Source organism: Squalius cephalus (assembly GCF_949319135.1).
Source record: "Squalius cephalus genome assembly, chromosome: 2".
Lineage (NCBI taxonomy): Eukaryota > Metazoa > Chordata > Actinopteri > Cypriniformes > Leuciscidae > Squalius > Squalius cephalus.
Window position 1 is genome coordinate 35,998,498 of NC_137123.1, and position 27,625 is coordinate 36,026,122.

Genomic DNA, 27,625 nt, shown 5'->3' on the forward strand with positions numbered 1-27,625 from the left:
TCACATTTTCTGTGCACTTGTAATGACACGTAAAGGATGTTAAGAGGCTAAAAAGCAGGCTTACTACTTGCCCTATTGAAGTCAACAGGGTGCAAATTTTAAAAATAGAATAACTCGGTGTAGGCAACACCGATTTTTGTCGTTGTTCTCTGTATTGACAGCACTCCAAATGTACAAAAAAATGAGCTCAATGTTAAAATTGACCGGAGTTCTCCTTTAAGTTTATTGTACATCACACAAAAGATGAAGCGTCAATTTTACTCCAGAAAATCACTGTAAGAGCTGAATAAACACAGTACAAGAAGTGTGCATTAAAGTCTTAACCATAAACTCTCTCTCTCCCTTTCATTATCATCAACATACACAGCGAATTACACAAAACACTTGTTACAACTAACAGTAAACAAATATATACACACCTTTTCAGGGGGTGCTTAATAAACTGGTAAACTTTATATCCGTAAAACGACTCAGATGACCTGTAATTAAGTGTGCGCTCTCACTTTAATTTCTGCCGTGATCACTGATCAGTAACATTAGGCCTATCGCTCTGGAGACTGTAAGCTGGATCATGAACAGTTGGTACAGATCCATCCTCGAGTAACAATGAGAGTAAAAGAAGACTGCTATGTTCATTCTAACATCCAACAACAAAACACCTCAATCGCTTAGAAGACATTCTTGTCTACAGCTGCTCCGGCGTCGAAACAATGGCGGACTGTATCAGATCACTCAGGGCGGGGTCTACGCTAAAACTGCAGTGTCAGTCAACAGTCGTGGGAGGGGCTTGTGCAAAAGTACGTCACACTCCCCCGAATCTGAGAATGGGTTGTTCTGAGACAGTGCTTATGATTTATGGGGGTTTAAAAAAAAAAGCACTGGGTGGATTTTTCTCATTATAGGGTGGATGTGTACACACACTGCCAACACACATTTATGTTCAAACACCATGTAAAAGTGAATTTTGCATAATAGGTGCCTTTTAAATGCTTAGATTTATGATCAAATTTCTGTCGTTTTTATTGTGGTGGGGCAAATCATTTAACGAATGCAATATAATAATGATTAAGAGATGTACGAATAAACTTTCCTCAAATGTCTGTTGAATCATATTTGATAATTACATTTTAACCTGATTTTTCTAAAAAGAAAATGATGTATGGATAATCAAGTAAACACAAGTTGCTTCAGTGAAGTAAATGTTAATTTTGAAATGCATTAAAGTTATTATAAAAGTTATTCTTATATTTACTTTATAAAAATCAAAGCAAATTTCACAGGAAAAAGACCACAAACTGAAGGGGGATATTTTTAGAATTATACTAAAAGACCTTTTACTTACTAAAACAAGTATGAACTATTAATCAGAGTGCAGAAGGCATGTAGAAGATTGTGTACAACAGGTTTTTTGAGCACAGTTTCCATCATGGTTTTAATTTAGAGGCTTTATGGTGTTAAAGTGGCCAAATTTTGGACCCCACTGACTTTTAACACTAGAACTGCCATGGCGGTCATTTTGACCGTTTTGAATTTTATATCTGCAATAACTTTGTTGAAAAAATAAATACAATCCTGCGGGTACCTGACTTTTCCTAAAAGTGTCTGTATTTTCATTTAAAATGTTTTTCATATAAATTACACATAAGGCAAAAAAACAAATGAACATATTTACCTATTTCGGCCATAGACGGTCATATTGACCGCACTGAATTTCGTGGTATTATTATAGGCTATACCAATATACACAACAATAAAATGTGGTACAAAATACACTAAACATATTCAACAACAAATAATTTAAATGTAATGATATTCAGAACAGAACAAGAATGAAAAAATAACTATAAACAAGCCAAAATGAAATACTTTATAAGCGAAAGTGAAAGTAAGCGGCGTTAGGCTCACGTAACTCTCTAGGCTAATTAGAATCAAAATGTTTCAACATTTGCGATGTATTTGGATGGTAAACTATTCTTTATTATACTGTAGGCTTTGTACTTCCCTCATGTTCCAATATCAACGGAAAAAATCATCCTCTTCACATGCGCAAAATGGTACGAATTGTAGGCTACTGACAAACAAAGCAGTGGAATTTTTATATGTTAGGTTGACTATTTTATTATTATATTTTATTATGGCTATAATGAACAGGCTGCAATGTAAAGATTGCAATGCTGGAATATGGTGTGTGTGTGTGTGTGTGTGTGTGTGTGTGTGTGTGTGTGTGTGTGTGTGTGTGTGTGTGTGTGTCGGCGGGCGCAGACGCGATCGAACAGTGGAAACATGAAAACATAGGCTACTCCGTCATTTTGTTCAGGACATCTACGGATATTATTTATTTTTAAATGTATAATTAAACTCGTTTAAATGTACAGTTTGGTGTTGTTTTGTTTTTAAAAGACATCCTAATACAATAAATGCATTAATCTCTCAATTGGGTATTTATCATTAAAGATATAGAGTTTGGAATCTAGCGGTCAAAATGACCGCTTGCGGCAGTTCTAGTAGTTATGGAATTCTGGCACTTCTAGTGTTAATGTATGGACAAAAACATTCTTTAAAATATCTTGCTTTGTGTTCTGCAGAGGAAATAAAGTAATACAGGTTTGGAACGAGAACACGGTGAGTAAAATGATGACAGGATTTTCACTTTTAGGTGAACTATACTGTCAGTCTATATCTGTTTATATGTTTTTGTTTCCTCTGAAACAATGTACTGATAATGAATTGTGGATACCCAATGAGGAACCACAGCCTGGGATGGACAGATGGAAGTGTGGCTTCTCTGAGGTTCTTTACAGTCCTTCCTTGAGGATTTAAGAAGGTGAAACTGTATGAAGTCTCCAAAACTCTTATTGTTGACTTGCGTAAAACTCACGTTGACACTCATTAAGCCACTATACAGTCTCCTTGGTAACCTATCTTCGAAGGCAATGATGACCCATTCAGAGGTGTTCTGACCTTCATCACGAGACCCAAGTTGCAAGCATGTGCTACAATCAGTGTCTTTATTTCAAGAAAACACTTTATCAACAGAACATGGATAGAGTAAATCTAGTATCTATATCTAGTTCTAAATCTATAAAAAATTATGCAAATAATCCTTAAAAAAATATGTCTCCATTGATGTAAACATGTGTGTTGGTCTGGCACATTATTACAGACCCCTGTGCAGTGGGAGTGAAGTAATGGAGCTCTGGGACACTGACCTTGGTCGCGGTTGTGTCCCTCACTAGAAGGCTGCAGCAGCCCACCGCAGGCTTTTATGAATAAGCAAACATGCTCAGCATTCTAATGCTACCATGGAGACCTGACCCAAGCCACAGCTTCAACCTCTTGGCTCCACCCATCCCTCTAATCCCATCCAATCAGCTGCTTTATTTAAATGAATAGGAGTTTCATGAGGTCTGATCCTATGATTTCATCTGAATGGCATATTAATGCAGTACACTATGACATTTAAAGAGCTCAAATAATGTGCATTGATGGGGTAAATATAAATCGTACTATAATATTAATTAATATACTACACTATACTTGACCATGGACAAAAGGTTGCAAACACCATGGTGAGGTATATCTATAGAAAGGGGGATAACTATTAAACCTGATAAGCTGGTAGAGCACCCATTAGGATGATTAAAAAAAGAGCCCGATTATGCAAAGCTTGAAATGAATGGGAAGTTGCTGAATCCTTTGTGTCTGGCAATTTGTGTGCATAGTTTAAAGACTAAAAACACACACAGTCACAATCACTCATTCTCCCTTTCTTTCTTTCTTTATTGCATGTGCAAAAAGGCCTAGTGTTCTATTTCTAGTTGATTTTACTTCTAATTACACCTCATTTCTACTTCCAGAATTAGTTGATTTTACTTCTAATTACACCTCATTTCTACTTCCACAATTTTTTTCCAAACATTTTTTTTTTTTTTTTGGCAGAATGTACAGAATTATTCATGTGGTATTGAATATCCTGGACATTTTAATAGAAAAAAATAGAAAAAATGACCTGACTGCAAAAGATCAAAGAAATGTAAAGTCTAAAAGGCCTTAGTTTTTGAGGGTAATGATAAATGTGTAGTATAATAGTAACAGATCTGTAATGAATTATGTGTCTGTCTTTAACATTAATGCACAAAATGTTTTATTATTTAAAATACTATGGACTGGTGTATTATATTCTGATTTGAGCATAAACACATGATTATTAGGTTATGATCAGAAAGTTGTTGGTAGGGTCTAATTGTCTTAGTAAAGGGTTCAGTTTACCAGACCCTAGGACTAGCACCAAAAACAACACCAGATTCTGACCTAAAGTTGTCTTATCTGTAACATTACACAATTGCTACTTATTTTTCAAGGAGGGTTAATTTCACTAATACAAATAATTGGGCACAAATAATTATCCTCTAAGTGGCAGATGACATTTTACATTTTTCACCTATGGGCAAATTTAATTATCAACAAAGCAAGGTTTTGCCTGTCCTCTGTAACTCTGGTTTTATAATAGTTTTACTATTTCATGCCAGGATTTGGATAAAGAAAACTCCAAGAAACAGCCTTTTTGATAGTCATCTTCTGTTGGCCAACACTAATAAAAGCCCAGTTTAAATAACACAGAGAGGAGTGCAGTTGCTTTTCCATACACAGTGAGCAGTGATAGCATTAATGAGACAGAGGGGCACTGTGCGCTTTTTCTAAAATAAAAAGACAAGGACATCCCTTCATAAACATAATAACAACATAGGGGCTTCTGTTTTGTATCATTTGCATTTCAGATTCTCTGATCCCACTCCTCAGTAACATGCAAATTCTGAATCCACTTACAGTTGGTTAAAACAAATGAGTTATAGAAAAGCACCCTGGTAAAGGAATAAGTCCACCCTACAAAATGAAAATGTTGTCTGCATTTGATTCCATCCAACATTCTTTAAAATATCTTAAAAATAATAGGAAAGCCAGATGTGTTTTTAAACGACATGACAGTGTGTAAATGATGACAGAATTATTACTTTTTGGGTGAACAATTCATTTAATTCAGCAATACTGTATAGAGGATATACACAAAGGGAAATGTGGAAATCTGTGTAAGGAGAGACCAATATATGAATGACTGGTCATATTGTATTGCAATGTTGAGAGAAAAGAAAAGTGTGAGAAACAGACAGAAGGGTGATAAAGACATGTCCCAAAACTGAGATAACTTGGAGGAGATGAATAAGCAATTGTGCCAAACCCTTGTGGGATCAAACCCTGCCAAATGTACCAACACTATATCTATGCTCTTAGAGGAATGTAAGACTTGTCTTATCTATTCTCAGAAAATAGGGTTTCATCCAAATAGCAATCAATTCCATACCACAAGCACCTCCATTGCACATCAGACACAATCAAAGATCTATATCAAATATTCACAGACTATATTAGGAGGTTTTCATCCACATTTCCAATTGAAATGTAATGAGGCCAGGACATTTTTAACTCGCTATGGAAAGAAACAGCAGATGTTAACTCCTAGTATCCAATTATTTTGAATCACAGTGCATGGAAAAGTCAAGGCAAGTAACAAAGCGAACTTCTCGTACTTAACATTTTTAATGATTAATTGATACTTCACCTAAGTGAAAACACAAAAAAAAAAGAGTCAACTTTTGTTCTTCGGGACACTAAATGTTGTCCATGATATCAGTGATGTGAATGCTTTGTCACAGAACAGTCTAGCTGTAACATTAGTGCAACTGTGCAGAGCTCAATACAGTAGCTAAGAATAGCACTATTGAGTAAAACCTTCTTGAGTTAAACCTTCTTAGTATATTTCTCTAATCACTACCCCCCCTCTCCGTTCATTTGTTTCTTACCTATTTATAATGTTGTACTGAATATTTAGCACATTTACACACAATACACACACACACAGGCAAATGCAACAGTATCTCCCACACTCCAATGCAGTGCAAGGAAGATGCCGAATTAAATCAACCTGAACGCTAATCCGGCTGTCAGAGACGCCATGTCACAGTGATTACCCATCCTCTCAGTCTCGCTCTGTCTTGCTTTCTGTCTCTATATCTCGCCACTTAATCACAGCTGGGACTGGCTATCCCTTGCAGCTGCTTGCCAGAGGCTCTGACTGACTCCTGCCACCTCCCTCTGCATTACAGCCTTCATTCAAACTCACTTGTAGTTTATCAGGCTTCGGTAACATGGTTTGACAGTTATGTTAACGCTTAAAAATGTCTGTTGTCTGAGTGTGAGAAATGCAACAGTCAAAACATTCTACCACATTTCACCATCATTTTCATTTCAAAAGCCATTGATTTGTTTAAAATGCATTCAACATGAATGCACTAAAGACACAAAATAAATGACTTATAATGACTCAATATCTTCAGCCAGGCCAGAAATTATGAACACTTACGTGCACAGAAGAAAAAACAATGCAAAACAAAAGACTAATTTGTGGTTACTGGCCAGAATTTATATCCTCAACCAATACTTTGCAAGCATTTTATTTAAATAATTGTTCTGTATAGAAGCTGTTGCAGAGAGATTATTCATGTGGGACGTTTCTGAAAATCAAATGTGGCTGTCACTTTAGTGAGAAATAAAAATAAAAAAAAGAAGGAAAAAAAAAACACCACACACAGGTGTTCAAATGTAACTCCTCAACAGGTTGAAATAAGCATGTGCACAGCCTCTGTCAGCCTTTATCAAATTGTGTTGATACAGGTTACATTATTATTATTATTATTATTAATATTAATATTAATATTATTATTGTTGTTTTGGTTGAAAATAGCCCACACATTCTTTATCATAATTTCATGAGCAACTTTAGAAATATAGAAGTGAATTACTTTTGTAGGAGAGCAGCAGCTATTACAGATGCAAACGTCTATTGGCATAATCTTCATTGGCATAATGATGCAAGTAAAATTCAAACTGCTCATGTAACAATTAAATAATGTCCCCTGCATCAAAAGGCATGTCACCATTATTATAGTTGGCCAACACGACTAAGCGTGTTTCAGCACCACGGACAGCGAACAGCCCAGGAACACAGACTTAAAGCGCGTCGGTGCTGTGAGCAAGAATCGAGTCCTTTGCCAAATGAACCAGTGAATAAGCAAAACACGCCACCCACTTATTCGCCAGCTTATTGGTGCCTCCTTCATTTAAACGTCAACTTACAAGCTCTCGGTAAATGTTTGAGCATTAATTACACGCAGCAACACAAACGTAAAGAATATGGTAAGATCGTTTCCTTATCAGCACACGGGAGCTAAACACTGTGCCATTTTTTTTCGTCACCCAGTAGTAGCCTAATCAATTTAAGATGACAGCGGGAGCTCGAAAATTAACATTAATGTCAAGTTTATGGCGGTTAAGAGGGCACCCTGTTGCAGCGCGCGCAGAGTGCTGTGCAAACAAGACCAATGAGCGAAGGAAAAGACTCTTTTGATAGATTATCTGAGAAAGCACCGGTGTGATTAGCGTTATTGAAATGTACTCAGTGGTAGACGTGAATGAACACCTGGCGGAGCAGCTCTATTATTCAGTTCAGAGAGACGCCGCGCGGGCACCTGCGCGCTGTAGAATGACGCACACACGTTGAAAGATTGGCTTTGCAGCGTTGTGTACATTGACACAGTAACCTTGGATCAGCAACGACATTTAATTTCCTCCGTAAGATTAAACCAAAACCATAGATTTTGCGTTGATCACGCTGCGCAGCAATGAATAAATGGAGGCAATGGAAGGGAAAAGTTGACATGCCTGTCTGATTGCCATCCCCCTCAAAATGCAAAGTTGGCTTCCAACTGATGCGAAATGCGGAAAAAATTGAGTACAATATGAAAAGCACTTTCCCCCCAGTAAAACATCACCATGTTACTGTCACCAGTTACCATGACGACTGAGAACGAACACCCAACTCTATTCAAGGAAAAGCGAGAGATCCAGATAATACAACCTTACCTTGCATTCTTCCATGCACGTCCTTACTGAGTACACATTCGTCTCGTATTTGTCTGCCATCATCTCAAATTCCTCATATTTCTCCTGCGCGTGCAGGTCATAACGCTGGTATGCCTGAACGCACTGACTGCAACTGTTTTGGTCGCCGTCCATGATCGCGTCAAGGCTGCAGTTCAAATTGTCCGGACTTAATGATCCGTAAAGCAAATCCATAAGAGAGTACGAATTACAAAAGGAAAGGTACAAATCGCTTATGTTCAAGCACCGAGTCTCCTCCGTTTCCGAAAGGCCCCTGCACAAGTGGTCAGCGTCGACAAAAGTGAAGCAGTATTCAGACAAACTATCCGGGAGGCAAGTTTCTAGTTGCCACAAAGGTTTGGTAGAATTGACTACAAAAATAGCATCTTCGTTTCTTCTGAGGCTGCTGTGTGTTGAAGGGAGGTCGGGTCTGTGGTTTGCGCTCATGTCTATTGATGCTGACTTGTCTCGGGTCCTTGTCAGTTTGGCCTCGGCGCAGAACCACAGATGATCAGAAAGTAGAACGGTTAGAAATAAGAGGGACGCTAAGGACAATCGCCATCGCTGGGCCCTCTCGGAGTCGGTGAATGGCTTCTCGTTCTCGCGGGGAGCACACCAAATTTTTAAGCTGTCATCTCGCTGCCGACACTTCCAAGCACCGCTGGTCATATTTTGGGAAAGCGCAGCACTGGCTGACTCCACCGTGGGGGCTTTTCTGCCACAATAGTCATTGACGGGAGGTCTGTCTTGAGTTTTGACCACTAAACGATGGCTAGCGAGCGGTCATGGCTCACCTCCGCGATTAACTGCAATTCCCGATCAGTTGCTGTGTTCAGGGGGATTACTGCTTTCATTGTCGAATCCCCTCTCCCCGTGCTTCTCCGGAGAAAAACCCAGTTATCTGTAGCAACATGTCTCTCCCTGCTCGTCTGTCATGGGTTCCGCTCTCCCCTTTTGCGCAGAGCCGCTATAACACGGAAAAGCCACTGTCTGGCCGCTCGCTCTGATTCAGGGCTTTCTGGTGAAAAGCGCAAGGACTCCTCGTTTTAACACGCCGAATTTCGCCTCTTCGGTCCGACAATGTGGGATCTTTTCTCGCGAAATGATCCACAGTCATTTTGGCCAAATGTTAAGTTGCCGCCATGTTCGTTTTGAAAGAGTTCTTGAAAGAGAGCAGGGTCATTTGCGTCAGCTCATGCAATGTGATTGATCCATCATAGCTACCCGGCCAATTTGCAAACTGTTCATATAGGCTGAACTGATAAATCATTGCAAGAGATGACATGGTTTGGTGTACAAGAAAATAAGACCTCATAATCATCATGTTAGAATCTACAGTATAATACATTTACATCAACAGGTTGAACAGCTGCACATAAGCTTTTCCACAAAACCAGATGTTACCACATAAAGCACATTCTCAGATATGACAAAACACAATGTGAGCAATTATTTACAAAAAGGTAGACCAATTCTTGTTAATGCATAACACAACATAATGGATGAATGCCCGGTTTCACAGAGCTTTAACCTTTAGTCCCAGGCTAAAATGAATGTTTGTCTTAACTGAAAGCAACTTGCACTGGCATATTTCAGGATATTTAAAATAAAACACTGTTTTTTCACACCAGTATATTATGTTTTATTTATTTATTTTCTCCCTAAGGCACATTTATAAAAGCTACTTAAATTTCCTAGTTGAACTAAGGCCTAATCTTGTCTTAATCTAAGCCCTGTCTGTGAAACCAGGCCATAGTGTTTATGAAATTTACCGTGTTTATGAAAATAATTAAAACAAAATATTTTAGCAATAATATTTTCTTAAAGGGATAGTTCATCCAAAAATGAAAATTCTGTTATTTACCCTCATGTCATTCCAAACCGATAAGACTTTCTTTCGCTTTGTGAAACAAAGACACACGCACACACACACACAAAGTTTCTTGAAAAATGTGTCAATGTTTATTTTGTTTTTGATTTTGCTTGTTCGTTTTTTTCCATGCTATGTCTAATGATGTTTAGGGTGTAGGTGAACTATATCTTTAAATTCAGTTCAATTTGCAACATGAAAATAAATACAATATAAGTGAATTTAATATAATAAAAAAATTAAAATACTTACTGAAACCAAATTACTTGTTTGTAAACAGTCCCCTAATTAACTATTTTCGTGTGAAATGTATGGATCTCTATAAACAATCTTTTTTGCTACACCCCTTTTTCAGTTTTCCTTAGTGGTGGTTAGCATTTTTTGTGTGTCTCTAAGTTGACAGCCATAGGGTTGTGTGTGAACCTGTCACATTTGCATAAATTGACAAACACACACTCACACAGCATGTAATGACCCGAAGCTTGACATGTTTGAGTTGTCTAATCAACGGCATATGTGCTCATGCTTACAAAACGCATTTGCCCTTTCATCTCCTTTATTCACTAATCAGCAGCAAGAGGTTTGATGTTGTGAAGAGAAAGCATAATGCTAAATGCGAGGAAAACAAACAAAAACAAACAAAAAAACATGTGCCTAGTGTGTATTGACCTGACACAAATTATTAACATAAAATGCAATAAAAATGATAAGGAATCTCTGTGCGTGCTATTTTCTATACACATATTTGCAATGCATGGTTTGAATTTACAATGCATGTTTTTTCCAGATGTTAAGAATTCAATAACAGAAATCAGTTTATGTCTATATTCAGTCTCAAAAAAAAAAAAAAAAAAAAAATTGTACAAGGAGGTGTAAGAGGAAGGAAGTAGGAAAGAAAACAGGATGCACATAGAAAACACTCCACCTTCTCAAAATGCTTCTTGTGAACACAGTGTTTTTTGTTTATCTGACTATTTGTTATTTCTGGTCATTAACTATTATTAGTCAAGCTACAATTAAGACCTGCATTTCACGTTAAAGTAGCAATTACAGGGATTTTCCTCTTCCTCATTCCAGCAGTATTTGTCAGCTATAGGACATATGGTCACACGCTAACAACTGCTACAACATGCTTTACCATGCGTCAGGTTTTGCCCTATTTATGTCATCTGTTCTTGCAGTGGTTTTCAATCCTGGTCCTGGGAACCCACAGCTCTGCACATTTTGCTCTGTCTCCCTTATTTACCACACCTGATTCAGATCATCAACTTGTTAGTTGAGAGCTCTATGAACTGAACTTAATTTGTCAGATAAGAGACAGTGTGGAGATCAATGTGGAGAGCAGGTCCCCATGGGATTGAAAATTGAAACATTCACAAGGTCACAGAGTTTATATTACATGACAATGAGTGATATCACAACACTTTTTGATTACAAATTCTGAAAGCCTGTATATTGCTATTAAATTTATATACTGCAACGTGTTTTGTCCTTGGTAAATTCATACACAACTGGTGTAAGGCTATAGTGATGCAGGTCAGGAGTGTGGGAAGTAGAGGTGCCATCTTTCAGCATACCTGAGGATGTTATCTGAAGGGCACAAAATTCATAGACAAGGTCAGAGGCATTTCGTCTACATCAACTGCAGGGAACCACAGATTCAAACTGAAACTCTTATAATTAATAGGTTTCCTGTGTTAAAGAAACCAAACTGACTGACTTGAAGCAAAGCAACTTTGGGGGATGCATTGCCATTGTTTATTCACAGTTAGCATCATTTGATCAGACATCATTACTGGAAACCCCTGAGAGCTAATTCAAAATGAGTAAAATCAATAGGATTGTGAGAATTATTTTTCTCCCACCATGATGTTCTCTGAGGCTTTATTTGCTGTAATCAAACTGTAATCAGATACATTACACAACCCAGAAATGAGAGACTGAAGAAATGTCTCTCCAAAATAAGCTTTTAGATGGTATCTATTTTTATATAAGTTTTTACATATGTACATACATCTGCTTGTGCACAATTATGTCATTAGGATAAAAAGGAGAAAATGACACCAGGCACAGGCCTTTAAACAATACAGAACATTCTTAACAAGGATTTCATACAAAGACATTTAGATCAAAACATGCCCTTACAGAGGTGGAAGGTAAATCCTCTCTTTTCTCCACAACCCTTTTCAAAATGTTTCATCACTTCAAAGCGAAGATTCAGAAGCAGGTCAGTGACAACATATAATCCCCAGTATGTGGATTTATCCTCCCTTCTCCTGAGACAGTAAACAGACAGTGAAAAATTCTCAGACTGAATTTCTTATCTGAATATGAGCACTATCACTGTCACATTCACTGTCTGTCATCGTCCTGTCTGCACTACAGTTCCCAGAATCCTCCTTGTTTCCACACCTGAACTCACTCCCTTCATTACCCACCTGTTCGTCATCATCATCATCTGCATCACCTGTCTTGTGTTCATCTGTCTGTGTATTTAAGTTCCTTCTGTTCACTCCTCACTTGTCGGTCAATGTGTTTATGTTAGGTTTAATCTATGTTCTGAGCACACGCTCCCTGTTCCTTGTATTTGTGATAATTGAGAATTAAAACTTTTGTTTCTTCATCCTCGAGTTCGCCTCCTACTTCATCCACCCAGAAGCCTGACAGATTGACCGACCTGACTAAACATGGAGCAAGGAAGTTTGTCTTTGGAGGAATATGTTGAAATATACCTTGACTACTTTCAAGATGTGAGTAAAGATCCACATATTCTAAAGATGACGTTTTGGAGTGGATTGAGCAATCCACTAGAACAGATGCTCTTGTGGGGGGATTTTCATCTCTCCTTCATGGAATTCATCGATCGCACTCTGTGGGTGTGTAGCTCTTCTCTCACAGTGGGAGTTGTGGACGATCCACTCATCCAGCCTGACCCCCTCGTCCAGCCCGATCTCCCTTCTCCACCACTTCACATCAGGCCTGCCACCAGATCGCTTTATCACAGACTGCTATCCAGCCTGGCAGATCTTCCGCTGATGTCAGTGCGATCTGCCAAGATGGCAGCTCCTCCAGAGTTTCGTCCCAACAGTACTACAGAGCCTTCTTCACAGCTGGTTCCGTCCAGCAGAGACCCTTCACCGCTGGTTCCGTCCAGTTCAGAGCCCTCTTCGCCGCTGGTTCCGCCCAGTTCAGAGCCCTCTTCGCCGCTGGTTCCGCCCAGCTCAGAGCCCTCTTCGCCGTTGGTTCCGTCCAGCACAGAGCCTTCTCCGCTGGTTCCGTCCAGCACAGAGCCTTCACCGCTGGTTCCGTCCAGCACAGAGCCTTCACCGCTGGTTCCGTCCAGCACAGAGCCTTCACCGCTGGTTCCGTCCAGCACAGAGCCTTCACCGCTGGTTCCGTCCAGCACAGAGCCTTCACCGCTGGTTCCGTCCAGCACAGAGCCTTCACCGCTGGTTCCGTCCAGCACAGAGCCTTCACCGCTGGTTCCGTCCAGCACAGAGCCTTCACCGCTGGTTCCGTCCAGCACAGAGCCTTCACCGCTGGTTCCGTCCAGCACAGAGCCTTCACCGCTGGTTCCGTCCAGCACAGAGCCTTCACCGCTGGTTCCGTCCAGCACAGAGCCTTCACCGCTGGTTCCGTCCAGCACAGAGCCTTCACCGCTGGTTCCGTCCAGCACAGAGCCTTCACCGCTGGTCCCGTCCAGCACCGAGCCTTCACCGCTGGTCCCGCCCAGCACCGAGCCCTCACCGCTGGTCCCGCCCAGCACCGAGCCCTCACCGCTGGTCCCGCCCAGCACCGAGCCCTCACCGCTGGTCCCGCCCAGCACCGAGCCCTCACCGCTGGTCCCGCCCAGCACCGAGCCCTCATCGCTGGTCCCGCCCAGCACCGAGCCCTCATCGCTGGTCCCGCCCAGCACCGAGCCCTCATCGCTGGTCCCGCCCAGCACCGAGCCCTCATCGCTGGTCCCGCCCAGCACCGAGCCCTCATCGCTGGTCCCGCCCAGCACCGAGCCCTCATCGCTGGTCCCGCCCAGCACCGAGCCCTCATCGCTGGTCCCGCCCAGCACCGAGCCCTCATCGCTGGTCCCGCCCAGCACCGAGCCCTCATCGCTGGTCCCGCCCAGCACCGAGCCCTCATCGCTGGTCCCGCCCAGCACCGAGCCCTCATCGCTGGTCCCGCCCAGCACCGAGCCCTCATCGCTGGTCCCGCCCAGCACCGAGCCCTCATCGCTGGTCCCGCCCAGCACCGAGCCCTCATCGCTGGTCCCGCCCAGCACCGAGCCCTCATCGCTGGTCCCGCCCAGCACCGAGCCCTCATCGCTGGTCCCGCCCAGCACCGAGCCCTCATCGCTGGTCCCGCCCAGCACCGAGCCCTCATCGCTGGTCCCGCCCAGCACCGAGCCCTCATCGCTGGTCCCGCCCAGCACCGAGCCCTCATCGCTGGTCCCGCCCAGCACCGAGCCCTCATCGCTGGTCCCGCCCAGCACCGAGCCCTCATCGCTGGTCCCGCCCAGCACCGAGCCCTCATCGCTGGTCCCGCCCAGCACCGAGCCCTCATCGCTGGTCCCGCCCAGCACCGAGCCCTCATCGCTGGTCCCGCCCAGCACCGAGCCCTCATCGCTGGTCCCGCCCAGCACCGAGCCCTCATCGCTGGTCCCGCCCAGCACCGAGCCCTCATCGCTGGTCCCGCCCAGCACCGAGCCCTCATCGCTGGTCCCGCCCAGCACCGAGCCCTCATCGCTGGTCCCGCCCAGCACCGAGCCCTCATCGCTGGTCCCGCCCAGCACCGAGCCCTCTTCGCTGGTCCCGCCCAGCACCGAGCCCTCTTCGCTGGTCCCGCCCAGCACCGAGCCCTCTTCGCTGGATCTGCCCAGCACCGAGCCCTCTTCGCTGGATCTGCCCAGCACCGAGCCCTCATCGCTGCCCAGCATCGAACCCTCATCGCTGCCCAGCATCGAACCCTCATCGCTGCCCAGCACCGAGCCATCTCTGAGACCCGGGACTTTCCCCAAGTATTTTTTTTGGGGGGGGGGCTACAGGCCTCCGTCCTGGTCACTTGAGAGGCCACAGCCACCCGAAGGGTCTACTCCGCCGTGGCCACCTGAAGGGTCTTCTCCGCCGTGGCCACCTGAAGGGTCTTCTCCGCCGTGGCCACCTGAAGGGTCTTCTCCGCCGTGGCCACCTGAAGGGTCTTCTCCGCCGTGGCCACCTGAAGGGTCCGCACCGCCTTGGCCACCCGAAGGGTCCTCACTGCCGTGGTCGCCTGAGGGGACATCACCGCCTTGGCCACCCGAAGGGTCCGCACCGCCTTGGCCACCCGAAGGGTCCGCATCGCCATGGTCACCCGAAGGGTCCTGTCTTCAACCTGCACCGCCTTGGTTCTGTCGTCTGTCTGCACCGTTGTGATCACCTCCTCTGTCTGTCCTGCCACCATCCTGGAGTCCGTCCTTCTGAACCTGTTCCACCTTCCCGTCACGGACTCCAGGATGCCCACCCCCCCCTCCCGTATGCTGCCTTCGGCGCGGGTCGCGCCTTGCGGGAGGGGGGAGTAATGTCACATTCACTGTCTGTCATCGTCCTGTCTGCACTACAGTTCCCAGAATCCTCCTTGTTTCCACACCTGAACTCACTCCCTTCATTACCCACCTGTTCGTCATCATCATCATCTGCATCACCTGTCTTGTGTTCATCTGTCTGTGTATTTAAGTTCCTTCTGTTCACTCCTCACTTGTCGGTCAATGTGTTTGTTAGGTTTAATCTATGTTCTGAGCACACGCTCCCTGTTCCTTGTATTTGTGATAATTGAGAATTAAAACTTTTGTTTCTTCATCCTCGAGTTCGCCTCCTACTTCATCCACCCAGAAGCCTGACAATCACACTCATTTAGAGGATTTTAGGCTGGGAATCTGAGACCTGCAAACTTCATTCATACATTAGAAAATGTCACTTCAGCGGGTGTGCGTATGTGTGCTGAGATCATGGCATTAAAATGACAATAGTATTCAAGCTGAGCAAACACACTAAGCAAGGCTATAATTCACCAGACTCTCAAATTATACAGCATGACTCATGTGTAAGAATGTAATGTTATGATGGCTGAATTTCCACCAGTACTTTCACACTATATAATACTTGCTTCCTGTTCCGTTTCCTTTTCATTTTGAATTATTACCAGCCACAACAATAATTTATCATCACTGTTTCTTTCATCAGTAACTATTCTCATCTCAATAACCAATCATTGCTGTTTTCTCTGAAAAAGACCAATGGCTCCAGACAACAGGATAAAATTATATTTATAAAAACAACTGGCAGGACACAGAGCTGCATTAAGCCAGGTGGACACATGCCATGCAGTGTCCAAGGACACACAATAATTCATGAGAAATTAGAATGGTGGGTTAAGAGGGTTGCCTAAAAAAAATGTTGTCACTCCATATATGATCAACAACAGTCCTATAACTCTGTCCAATTAAAGACTAATTGCTTTTGAAATCATATATCTTCCTTGAAAATACTGATGAAAATCCCATCCCGATTAAAAAAAAAAAAGTCTCTGAAATGTTAGACTTTCAGGCCTTCTTTATACTGTAAAAAGATTTTGAAGCATTGGACATCCAGAACCTTTGAGTGGTTATAGAATAGTAGATCCTGGACCAGTGGCTCTAAACTAACTTGAGTCCATAGGGAAGGCACACTCATTTGCAAGGCAAATCTACCATTTTTGAGTAAAGTCTTCTGGCTCTCAATTGGGAGGAATGCATTCCTGTCAAATGCATGCTGCCATTTCCAACCTCTTTATTTCCAGCAAGCCCCAGGGTAATGTATCCTCTCTTTTCTACCTAGTATAAACATCAAATTACTGCTGCTAAATTACTAGACTTCACTGCTCAAAAAGAGATTAGCCATGTAAGAAAACATGAGCTGCTTTCCTCTTGAAAAACAGAAATTGACATCATAAACAAAAACAAAAACACAAATCTGTGAACTAATCTTACCAAAACTCTGATTTGAATACAATTAAATTGCTAAGCCTGTTCTAAACAATATCAGTGACCAACTTCTATCATTGCAGTCAAGCTACTGCTATAAACCCATGATAATTCCCTGACCTTTTCCATAAAGGAAGCTTTCAACAGTGGGCACGCCACCTAGCAGGCACTGTGACACATCTTCGGTCAGATTCATATTGCCTTCCAGTGTCCTTGCTTTTCTTGTCCAAACCCTGTAACAACAAGATTTTCGTGCGTTAGTGTGCATCACTCTCCCTAGATCAGCACGGCAGGGTGATTTCACACTCAAAGCCCAGGATATATATGTGTGAAAGACAAAACACACACACACACAAACACACACACACACACAAAAGAGAATTTCATTTTCATTTTAACTTTGGCAACCACAAAATTTTATTTTGAGTTTGAGCTTTGAGCTTTATTAGAGTTTGTCTTTATTTGAAATCACACATATATCTGTCAGTGTGGTTTATTTACTAATTGTTGATCTCTACACCATTCTGTACCTTTTTAATTAATGAGACAATGTCCCTCCATTTAAACAATGACCATGCCATTAAAACACTGCTGCCCAGTTTCACAGACAAGGCTTAAGCCTAGTCCTAGACTAAAATGCATGTTTGAGCTGTCTTAACTGAAAGAACTTGCACTGACATATCTTATAACTTGTCAGTGTTTTGTCTCAAGATGCACCCCAGTAAGGTTTTTCCCTAAGACACGTTTATACAAGCTACTTAAATGTCCTAATTTACATAAGGCCTACTCCTGGCTTAATCTAAACCCTGTCTGTGAAACCAGGCCTGGGAGTTTTTAATTTTCAAAATTAATCTTAGAATCTAAAAATGAAAAGAAACCTATTTTCAAGTGTATCACAGGACTTAACAAGACAGGTCACCTTAAAATGAGAACTGTTCACTCACCCTTGAAACACTTTTTTTTTTTTTTTTTCATGGAACACAAAAGGATCTATCCTGCAAAATATCTGGGTCGCTCTTTTCCACACAATAAAAAAGGAAGGTGATTATAGCATGATCAAACTAAAAAAAAAAGTATCTGTATAGATTCAGAAGTCATTTTTTCTCAGTCATTATTTTTTTTATCTTGAGAGAACCAGTCAATACTCACAAAATACTCATTTTATTTAAACATTTAACTTTTTTTTAAAACAATTTTTCTTTTTTGAGAGAACCATCCCTTTAAAGATGTTATTGATGTTTATGGCTAACATAATCCATATTTTGCTTTGTATATTTAAAATTGTACAGGTGTGATGACTTCTGTATGTGTACATTTTGTCCATTTGTTTAGAATAATATTACAGATAATGCTAAATTAAGTAATTCTAAACTATAAGACAAAGAGCATCGCTAAGAGAGACAGTGAGACCTGTTCACACTAAGAACCATAACTATATTAGCATCCACACCAGCAGACAATATTGTACTGTTTATTCTAAGCTCACCCTTCAGTTATGCTGTCTACTGCTTTAAATGCTTGAGCTCTTTAAGCAGGATGGATTCTGATTGGCTGTCAATGTTTTTATTGTTCATGAGCTGTAAAAAAAAAAAAAAAACACAAAATAATTCTGAAAGTGATTCCAACAATATTGTTTCTATGTCTCTTTATAGTGGTGTGGACTCTGTTATTCTTCTATATTTAGAACAATTTGAACTGTTATTGTTATGCCCCTGGTGTGAATGGGCCTTAAGACTATACATACAACACAATATCACAAAAATTGTACACGTCTGTGGAACAGTAAACAATTTCCCTCCCTAAATCACAATGTTGTCTTGGGACAATCTTTTTATTATGGCTCTGCAACATAAATTTCCACACCAAAGCACCTTCCTATACACTGTAAAAAATAAAAAGTTGAGTAAACTTAAAAAAATAAAGCAACCAGCTGCAAAGCATTTTTGAGTTTACTCAACTTCAGTGGTCGAAGTTCATCCAACTACCAGTCCAACTCAAAGAAACGAGTAAGCACAACTACAGAGGTCCTGAAGTTCAGTAAACTCAAAAAAGCTTTGCAGCTGGTTGCTTTACTTTTTTAAGTTGATTCAATTTTTAAATTTTTTAAGTTGATTCAATTTTTTACTTTTTTAAATTGATTCAACTTTTTCAAATATCTCACCCAGATACTCGTATAGCCTTCACATTAAGAATCCAAATGCAGGGAGTAAACCATACTGTAAATACAACACAATACAAAAGACATTGCTATCATTACAGAACTTATTTATTGACAAATATTCTGCAAAACAACACATTTTCTATTTGCATTAGGTACACATATTTTAAGGTGATGAAGTTCTATTCCACTCTTCAAAATGTATTTATAAAAAAAGACTATGCACAAAATTAGAGTACAAACTGGAATAAATAAATGCTCAACCTTACAATTATCCATATGGATTGCAGCTACTTGGACAATCTTTTGAAGGACTATGCAAAATAAATCAGCCTTGCGGAGCACTTTAGGTCAAGATAAATAAACGTTTCTTTTTCTAAACAAAGAAAACAAATTTTTTCTTACAAATTTTTTCAGTTACTACTGGTGTATTTTAATACTTTAGAATAGTTAACATTGGGGCCATAAATCAAGCCAAAGAGGAGAGTAACAACTGTGGCAAAGGTCTTGCACATTATCTGGCCCAATCTGCTCTTATAGTACTACAGAGAGGCACCTTATATTTGGGTTTGTGTGGATAGTGGCAACATCATCTTCAACGATAGTTAAGATGCTCATCTTCTCCCCTTGTGAATGTCTTCTGGCTTTGGAATGTCTTTTCAGAGTCCTGCAGTAGAAAATAAATCAGCATAAAATTAGGGTCATTTTTTTTATTTTATTGAATTATGTTAGACCACAGAGTGTTCCTAAAGGTCTGCTCATGTAACTTCACTTGAAAAGTAAAGGTGGTCATGTTTTTTAAGCATGTTCAAATTCAGCCATAGAGCTAAAACTGATAAACGGAAAACATTTCCCAACTCCAAACAATGCCATATCAGCATTGATGTGATTGCCTGTGGCACTCGTCCACAGCAGATTCCACGGCCATTCTGATTTAATGCTTTTTATTTTAGGTCACCCAAAATCGTACATGTATTAAGGCACACATTCTGTTCGTCACCCAAAACTGGTCATATTGCATCAGTGAAGATTGGTTTAAATCACTAGAGTCACATGGATTACTTTCATGCTGCCTTTTCTTGTTTATATCTCCTATATTCATATTCTTTCATATTATATTAATTTTATTTACTCTGCTATTGCTACATTACTGTTTAACCTTATGATTGTGCACTGTATTGTTTTAACAGCCCAGATAGCACACGCACGTCGCGCAGACATCTGTGTGACGTCGTCGTTTTCATCTGGAAGACGTTTATATTAAGGCGTGTGCTCATATGCTTTACGTCGCCGAGACGTCCTTGCCAGCTGTTAGAACGACGTCTAGGCTATGTAAATAAGACGTAAATAATTTAGAACGTCGGCAATCCGCTCTTATAAAGATGTTCATCAGATGTCCATACATCTCCAAGACATCTGATTTATGTAGCCCAGACATCGTTTAAATATATAATTCCTTCCATTAACAAAATTAATTCCCATAAAACACAGCCACTACAAATGTTCACGCTGTACGAGAACAAACGCAACTTCAGAAGGCGTTTACCACGTTAAACACTGCAAACAAAACAATGTTTCCTAGCAACGGCAATAAACAGCGCTAAAATCTAATGAGAAAACAAAACACTTACAATCTGCTGTCCTCTTCTGTTGCTTGACTGCTTCTTCTAAAAAATACTTGCAAACACGGTAAATATGTAGCCTACTTTTACCTGTCTTTGGACATACTCTTCCTGCGTGAGTCTACATTAAACCACGTGCTGCTGATGCTGCGTGGAGAAGACGTGTTGACGAGTTGTGAGGAAACATGTGCTTGAGGTATGTATAAAACGAATATACTTTTAATACTAATTGTGTGACGTTTGTGATCGGTTATATCTTTAAAATTACGTTATGTTGATTGGGTTAGATATGATAATCACCTGTTAGTTATAGAAGTTGTTTTGTGCACGTGAAGTAACCACGCTTTCCTGAACCTAGAATAAAACACGCATTTGCTGTCGTTTTTAGAAATACGTTTATTATAGGCAATATATTTATAATTAATCATTTATATTCATTTTTAATTAATTATAAAAGGCCACATTAACAGAACGCTATGGCTATTCAAATAAAACAATACACTCTATATTACTACAATACACAAATATTAATAACATAAATTACACCCTCCCTGGGGCCAAGCGTAGGAAATCTTTGATGTATTTCTCTGCCTCTGCTTCCGTTGGCGACAGCAACTCATGGCTGAAGCTGCATAAAAAAGAAAAAAGACACTTTAAATTTTTTTTTATCCGAATATATTGGTCAAAGTCAAAGATATCAAACGTCCAGAGTTCATGCGTCAAGCTCTTCCTGAGTGAGTTTACGTAAAACTACTGAAGCTGCGTGGAGAATGTGTCCTGACGAGTTGTGAGGAAAGATTGGCTTATAAATCAAATATTTTTATACTAATTGCGTTTGTGATCGGTTATGTAATAACTTTGAAATTACGTAATGTTAACTGAAATCACCTGTTAGGTAGTGAGCACGTTGTTTCGTGCACGTTTCTGTGGTTGGTCAATACTTATTTAACTGAACGTTTAAACCTCATTTTAAGTTCTTAACAAGCTATTATAATTGCTAGCTATTTTTGAAAACGGCACGTTGCTGTTGGTATTACCACATGTTTGATTATTACCTCACATGAACATGTTAGCAAGTACTTAACGTACCTGACTGGCTAACTTCCCGCCATCAAATCTAATGCATATCTGTACAACATTTGAACTTGCCTATTAAGAGTGAGCCGACGTTTGATGACTTGATTCCCCGCTTGTCTCCTCTCCCGCACCAGTTCAGTTCCCTGGCGACGTTCGTGGTGAAGACCTTGAAGCAGATTCTCCACACGGTCTTCTTCATTGTTGGCCCGCCACTGATGGATAATCTCCTCACCTTCAACAGGTAAATTTTAAGTAATATTTGAGCATATAGTTGTACCTCTTCTGTACTTTTCTTAGTATCCGTCAAAAGTTTGGAATAATTCTTATTTTGTAATGTTTTTGAAAGTCTGACTATAAGAACTGTTTTCTATTTTGAAGTTTCTGCTTTGCAAAGCTGAATTTTCAGCAGCACTTGATCCTTCAGAAATCATTATGCTGATTTGCTGCTCAATAAACCTTTCTGATTATTATCAATATTGAAAACAGTTGTGCTGCTTCATAGTTTTGTGGAAATTGTGATGAACAGTTTTTTGAAACATTCAAAAGTTTAGGTAAGTAACCATTTTAATCAGCAATGTTAAAAAATGACAAACACATTTATTACATTTCAGAAGATTCACATTTCAAATAAATTATGTTCATTTGAACTTTCATTTGAACTTTCTGTTCATCAAATAATCCTAAAAACAGGATAACCGTTTCTTCAAAATTATGAAGCAGCAAAAACTATTTTAACATTGATAATAACCATTATCAATAATTGAGCACCAATAATAATTGCTATTAACCAATCAGAAAAACAGAATATTAGAATATAATATAACACTGAAGACTGGAGTAATGATGCTGAAAATTTAGTTTTGATCAGAAAAAATACATTTGACAATATATTAAAATGGAAAGGTTTAATCATATTTAACTGTTGCTGTTTTCACTGCATTTCTGATCAAATAAATTGCAGCCTTGCTGAGCAGAAGAAACTTCTTTAATTATTATTATTCTTTTTTTTTTACAATCTTGATAATCTCAGACTTTTGACAAGCGTGTAAATATGCACAGTACATTTCATTATTAGTTGTAGGTTGAAAATTCAGTTGATTCTTACCATTCTCTGCATAAACCCTCTGTCAACTAAACTTTGTTCCAGCCGGTCTAGCTCTTCAATAGATGCAAGTGGAAAGACGTCATCCTCTTCGTCATTCTGCATCTGCGGGAGAATGCGTCTGTTTCCCACTAGAGACTGGACAAGTGAAGTCAGGTGGTTGATCTTCATGTCCATTTTTTCTAGTGTTTCCAGAATTGCCCTTGCTGCAATACAGAAGATCATTTAAATCGATAAATGACTTGCATGGTACAATACTCAAGACTGGATTTTGGTAAGTAAAAACTTAAATGCTGATGATGATTTTCATAACAGCATAACATAATATAATTTGTAGGAAACATACTCTCCTCTCTTCCTTGGTGGTTCCCTGAAGGTCTCAGGACAGAAAAGGTTTGCACTATTGATTGAACAGATAATGTAATTATATGTGTGTATATTTATTTATTTATATATATATATATATATATATATATATATATATTGTCTTTAAATGTTGTGAATGTGTTTGATTTCCTCATGCCTAATGAATGCTCTTTTACCTTGTGTGTTAGGTGGATCAACAACCCAGCCGGCTCCATGATGCTCTGCCTGAGAGACGCCCACTGGAGCTGAGGAAGGTGGAGTAGGTAAGATTCACTTGTTACCAACACAAGTTAACACACTAAAATATAAAAACGAAAAGCATAAAACAGATTTTTGTTCACTTCTTATAAGAACAGTATGGTTAATTTATTAATTATTACACTGGCATTACCAAAAATCACCAGTCAGTACATTAGTGCTCTTTTGAGTACAGTTAGGACTCTAATATTTCCAAATTTGAGTGTGACTATTCCTGGCACCCTCTGCAGCATTGGTCTCGTCACTTGATTCTGTCAAATCCGTTTGAAACAAGTATAATGTTTATACTTTTGCCTGGCTCCTCACTACTGACTGCGCACGCACCTCCCAAAATGGGTGCAAAATCACAAAATGGATAAAGCGTTTCTACTTGACATGCTCTCTATTGTACAAATCTTTGAAATGACAGGGGGTGACTAGGAGTAGTTGCTCTCCAAAATAGGGATACATTGATATGAAAATTTTGTCCGAAACCGATAACCATTAATTCTTTTATATCTGAAAGCCGATAACGATATATTGGACGATAAATTTAAATCCAAAATTTTATATACTTAGAGAGCCTAATTACATAAACAAAATGCTCTTCATTAAAAGTTTTGTCCTAAACACAACATACATCAAACATATACAGTACAGAAGCTTAGTTTGAACCAGTCTAATATTCCTTCAAATTAATTTTACACTCATATGGCCAACAAAAAATTGACAACACTTTAGAAATCCAATCGGTTATTCAGATACAGTGGCCACTTAATGTGAACAAATGTAAATGTGCCATGTCCTGATTGGCTAATGATCCAATCTGCTTGATTGGATCACTGTGAAAGCATGTTAATGCCAAGTGTAAACGCAGCCTGTGTCTGGTAAGGACACTGTCAGTTATTTGTTGTTTTTATTTATTTTCATTATTTCTTATCTTACTCTGTGATCTTCCTTGGTGGTCACAATCACCTGAGGGTCTCAGGACAGAGAATGTGTGCTCTATGGAGTGGAAAAGATCATAAAATATACAGTTTTAGATTTTGTTGAAGTGCTGTGAATAAGATTTCTGTTTTTTTTCTCTCCCTTTTCTATTGTAAGTAATGCTCTTTTACCTTGTGTGTTCGGTGGATCAACACCCCAGCCGGCTCCATGATGCTCTGCCTGAGAGACGCCCACTGGAGCTGAGGAAGGTGGAGTAGGTAAGATTTTCTTGTTTCCAACACAAGTTAACACACACTAAAATTAGTAAATGTGTAGTTAACTGAAATATCAGAAAATAATAAAACACTGGATTTGGACAAAGATGGAGAGATTCAAAAAGAAGTGACAACATGTAGAGCAAAAGGACTTTTCTGAATGGTCAGTTGATGAATTTATGTTGCTGATGTGGAGTTAACTATCTTCAATTAGCATATTCTGTCATGATAATCTATAAATCGGTTGTGTGGGAACTGTTTTAAGATGCCTACAGAGTGACTTGCTATTGCATTTGTGTTAGTACTGTATTGCATGTGAAAAGACGGATCCGACAGCTTGAGCGGACTCACAAATGTGCTCTACTACAACAACTCTTCCTATTCTCAACATGTGTTCCCGGGGTCAGGGTTTATGTAATTTTTAGGGTTAGTGATGCCACTAACCCAGGAGGAAGCTTGTGTAGTCCCTACCAGTTTTTTACAAGCCTGTCTTGTTTCCTCCTACTTATTGTAATAAATGCTCTTTTACCTTGTGTGTTAGGTGGATCAACACCCCAACCGGCTCCATGATGCTCTGCCTGAGAGACGCCCACTGGAGCTGAGGAAGGAGGAGTAGGGAAGATTCACTTGTTAAATTTGCAAATTAACACACTAAGGCCTGCTTCACACTCAGCGGGACACATTCATTTCAGAATCTATCTTAACAAGGGTGGGTAATTTTGAGTCATCCCAGTGCCTTGAGTCTGGCTACATTTGTCCAAAAATCATTTTGCAGTTATTTTACTGTAAAGTGCATTTCAATTGCAATTTGAACTGTGATCTGTTGACTGACTCTATTTGAGTGAGGGATGTCAAATTGTAAAATTTACTTAAGTGAATTTATGTGCAGTAATCTTACTCCGTGTTCTTCCTTGGTTGTCCCCTGATGTTCTCAGGACAGAGAATGTGTGCTCTATGGATTGAACACACATATGATGTTATTCAGTTTTATATTGCATTTAAATTCTGTGAATGTGTTTTCTGATTTACTCATCCCTGATTATGCTATTGTACCTTGTGTGTTAGGTGGATCAACACTCCAGCCATCTCCGTAATGGTCTGCCTCAGACACACGCACTGGAGCTGCAAAAGATGGAGTTGCACTTGTAATATGTGTAATTGTGACAGGGCATTACCCCATAACTTACAAACTTCAAAAAAGCATTTTCATTTGAGCATACCCAACAGCCAGATACAACTAATAATTTACCTTGAAAGCTGGGGAGACTCTCACACCAGGTCTGCTGTTGCTCTTCCGTTTCCCTTTGTTGCTGATTGACAAATACTGTTGACAGTTGGGGGGTCATTAGCAATGTTAATTTTGATAGCTATATTTGTTCAGCTGCATGTTTCAAAAATTACATAGTTCAGCGGTTCTTAATCCTGTTCCTGAACAAGAAATCTGTTGAAGTTTACTTCACTTAGGAACATTTATTCACAGATTTTCACAAGCCTCTGCAGGGTCTTCACACACAGACAAAACTTATTAGAGAAGTGTGAAGTGAGATGTAATATACCTCTATAAATAACTACAATTTAAGTGCATGTCTCGTGCACTTTTATGCCCTTTGAATGTAAAATATATGCTCCCTTCGAACTGGAATCCTGTGAAGTCCACAGTTGAATAGTCTGAAGTGATAAGAGATGCAAACAAAATGTGCAGAGTGGAGGGTTCCAAGGAACAGGATTAAGAACCACTGACATAGTTGTAGCTTTGAGTAATCATTGTAGGTTTGGATAAAAAATTTAAAAAGATTAAAAAAAATAAAAGAAAAACTTACAGTTGCTTAAAGGGTTTACAGCTTTGCTCTGGAAAACCTGAGTTTGCACAACAGGACCTAATAATAAGGAAATTTCGTTTATTGTAATCTGGGAGTTATGCACTTTTAATCTTACTTATTTCATCAATCATCAAATCAACCAAATTTCAGAAAATAAAAAATAGTATAATATTGAATGTCATGTATGAATTTTTTTTGGAACTGTCATCATTGACACATGCAGCAAAAGATTGCTGAAGTCAACAGATTTTACTTATAGACTACCAATCTCTCTGTAAAAAATAAAATAACGATGCTGCTATCTTTCTAACCCCCCTGTGTTTTGGCTCAAAATCTCTGGTCAAAATCGTAATTTTACAGCCTCTGCAGAATCGTAGATATATTTTTTTTTTTCGACCTTTGGTTGAGTCGACATGGAAAATGTATTGTTATTCATAGCATTCATTTCATTAACATTTATTTTTTTTAAGTTATTTTCCATTACCTTTTTTTTTTGGTGCGTTTTGGAAGTGCTGGAGGTTTCGGTGCTGGAGGAACACTCTCTGTGTCTGCGATTTTTCTTTTTTTAAGGAGTGGTGGTTCTGGTGCCTCATCATCTGATGAGATGTTATCAGAGTATGTTTTCTTTCTAGGAAAACAAAGAAAAAGTACAATTGGATGCTCTTCACTGTTTAAAGTCAAAGCTACGTAAATATGCTGAATGGTCAGAAAGCTCAGAGATTTCATCAAAAATATCTTAATTATTGGATTTTCATGTGTTAAACCATTTATTTTGTCTTTTGTTACTTACTTGGGAATCCTTTTTCTGGAAATTTCAGGTTCTGAATTTATGTCAGATGTGTAGCTGGCCTTCTTCCAGTTTTTGGCCACATTTTGAAAAGATGCTGACAAATGAAATACAGTTTTGGAGCTTTTACATGTTGTTTATTAGAGCTATGTGAGATCACATTTTACAGTGTAGAAAAAAAAAATTAAGATTCTGAACAATGAAATACAGGTATGCTGGGCAAGATCATGTTTAATTTACACAGTATAATTTACTCTTACCTGACTCATGCAGGATTCTGGTTCTGTGACGGGTCCACCCTTTCTCTGGCTGTGGTTCCTCCATGGTTCTGACGCTCTTCAACACCCTGTCAAGGTCTTTATATGGAGGCCACCAGGAGTAGCCGTCTGCGTACCATG

General features: G+C 39.8%; 2 protein-coding genes and 1 long non-coding RNA gene across 6 annotated transcripts in view; 1 reads left to right on the top strand and 2 right to left on the bottom strand.

Moving 5' to 3' along the window:
* Nucleotides 1-9,138, bottom strand: part of nalf1a (NALCN channel auxiliary factor 1a) — a 400,436-nt gene extending 391,298 nt beyond the window's left edge. Inside the window, exon 1 of the mRNA XM_079851972.1 lies at nt 7,978-9,138. Within this exon, the coding sequence (XP_079708098.1) occupies nt 7,978-8,664 (687 nt within the window). The 5' untranslated portion in view covers nt 8,665-9,138. The remainder of the gene's footprint in view (nt 1-7,977) is intronic.
* A 12,566-nt stretch (nt 9,139-21,704) lies between these two features.
* LOC307173438 lies at nt 21,705-24,617 on the top strand. Of its 3 annotated transcripts, none has more exons than XR_013823850.1 (5): nt 21,705-21,954; nt 22,861-23,089; nt 23,153-23,208; nt 23,387-23,444; nt 24,566-24,617. It is a non-coding gene; the product is annotated as an uncharacterized lncRNA (long non-coding RNA). The 3 variants fall into 3 exon arrangements; XR_013823851.1 differs by having other exon boundaries at nt 24,523-24,597; XR_013823852.1 differs by having other exon boundaries at nt 23,011-23,089; nt 24,523-24,597.
* LOC307173432 (uncharacterized protein) lies at nt 24,316-26,499 on the bottom strand. 2 transcript variants are annotated; one of them, XM_079896548.1, is made up of 5 exons: nt 25,870-25,992; nt 25,674-25,742; nt 25,519-25,572; nt 24,537-24,605; nt 24,316-24,423 (listed from the first exon to the last, which is right to left on the bottom strand). In XM_079896548.1, the coding sequence occupies exons 1-5, from the start codon at nt 25,964-25,966 to the stop codon at nt 24,335-24,337; spliced, it is 378 nt and encodes a 125-aa protein (XP_079752674.1). In that variant the 5' UTR covers nt 25,967-25,992; the 3' UTR covers nt 24,316-24,334. The 2 variants fall into 2 exon arrangements, 1 of the variants encoding a protein (XP_079752674.1); XR_013823849.1 differs by lacking the exons at nt 24,316-24,423; nt 24,537-24,605 and adding an exon at nt 26,441-26,499 and having other exon boundaries at nt 25,373-25,742; nt 25,870-25,944.
* Between the last annotated feature and the right edge of the window lie 1,126 nt (nt 26,500-27,625).

What these genes read in the sequence shown, in the direction of transcription:
- LOC307173432 (XM_079896548.1), bottom strand. Translation starts at nt 25,966, where the DNA reads ATGACCCCCCAACTGTCAACAGTATTTGTCAATCAGCAACAAAGGGAA. An exon ending in GAGTCTCCCCAGCTTTCAAG is followed by an intron (nt 25,743 to 25,869) that starts GTAAATTATTAG and finishes CATCTTTTGCAG; the next exon opens with CTCCAGTGCGTGTGTCTGAG. An exon ending in TGATCCACCTAACACACAAG is followed by an intron (nt 25,573 to 25,673) that starts GTACAATAGCAT and finishes TTCAATCCATAG; the next exon opens with AGCACACATTCTCTGTCCTG.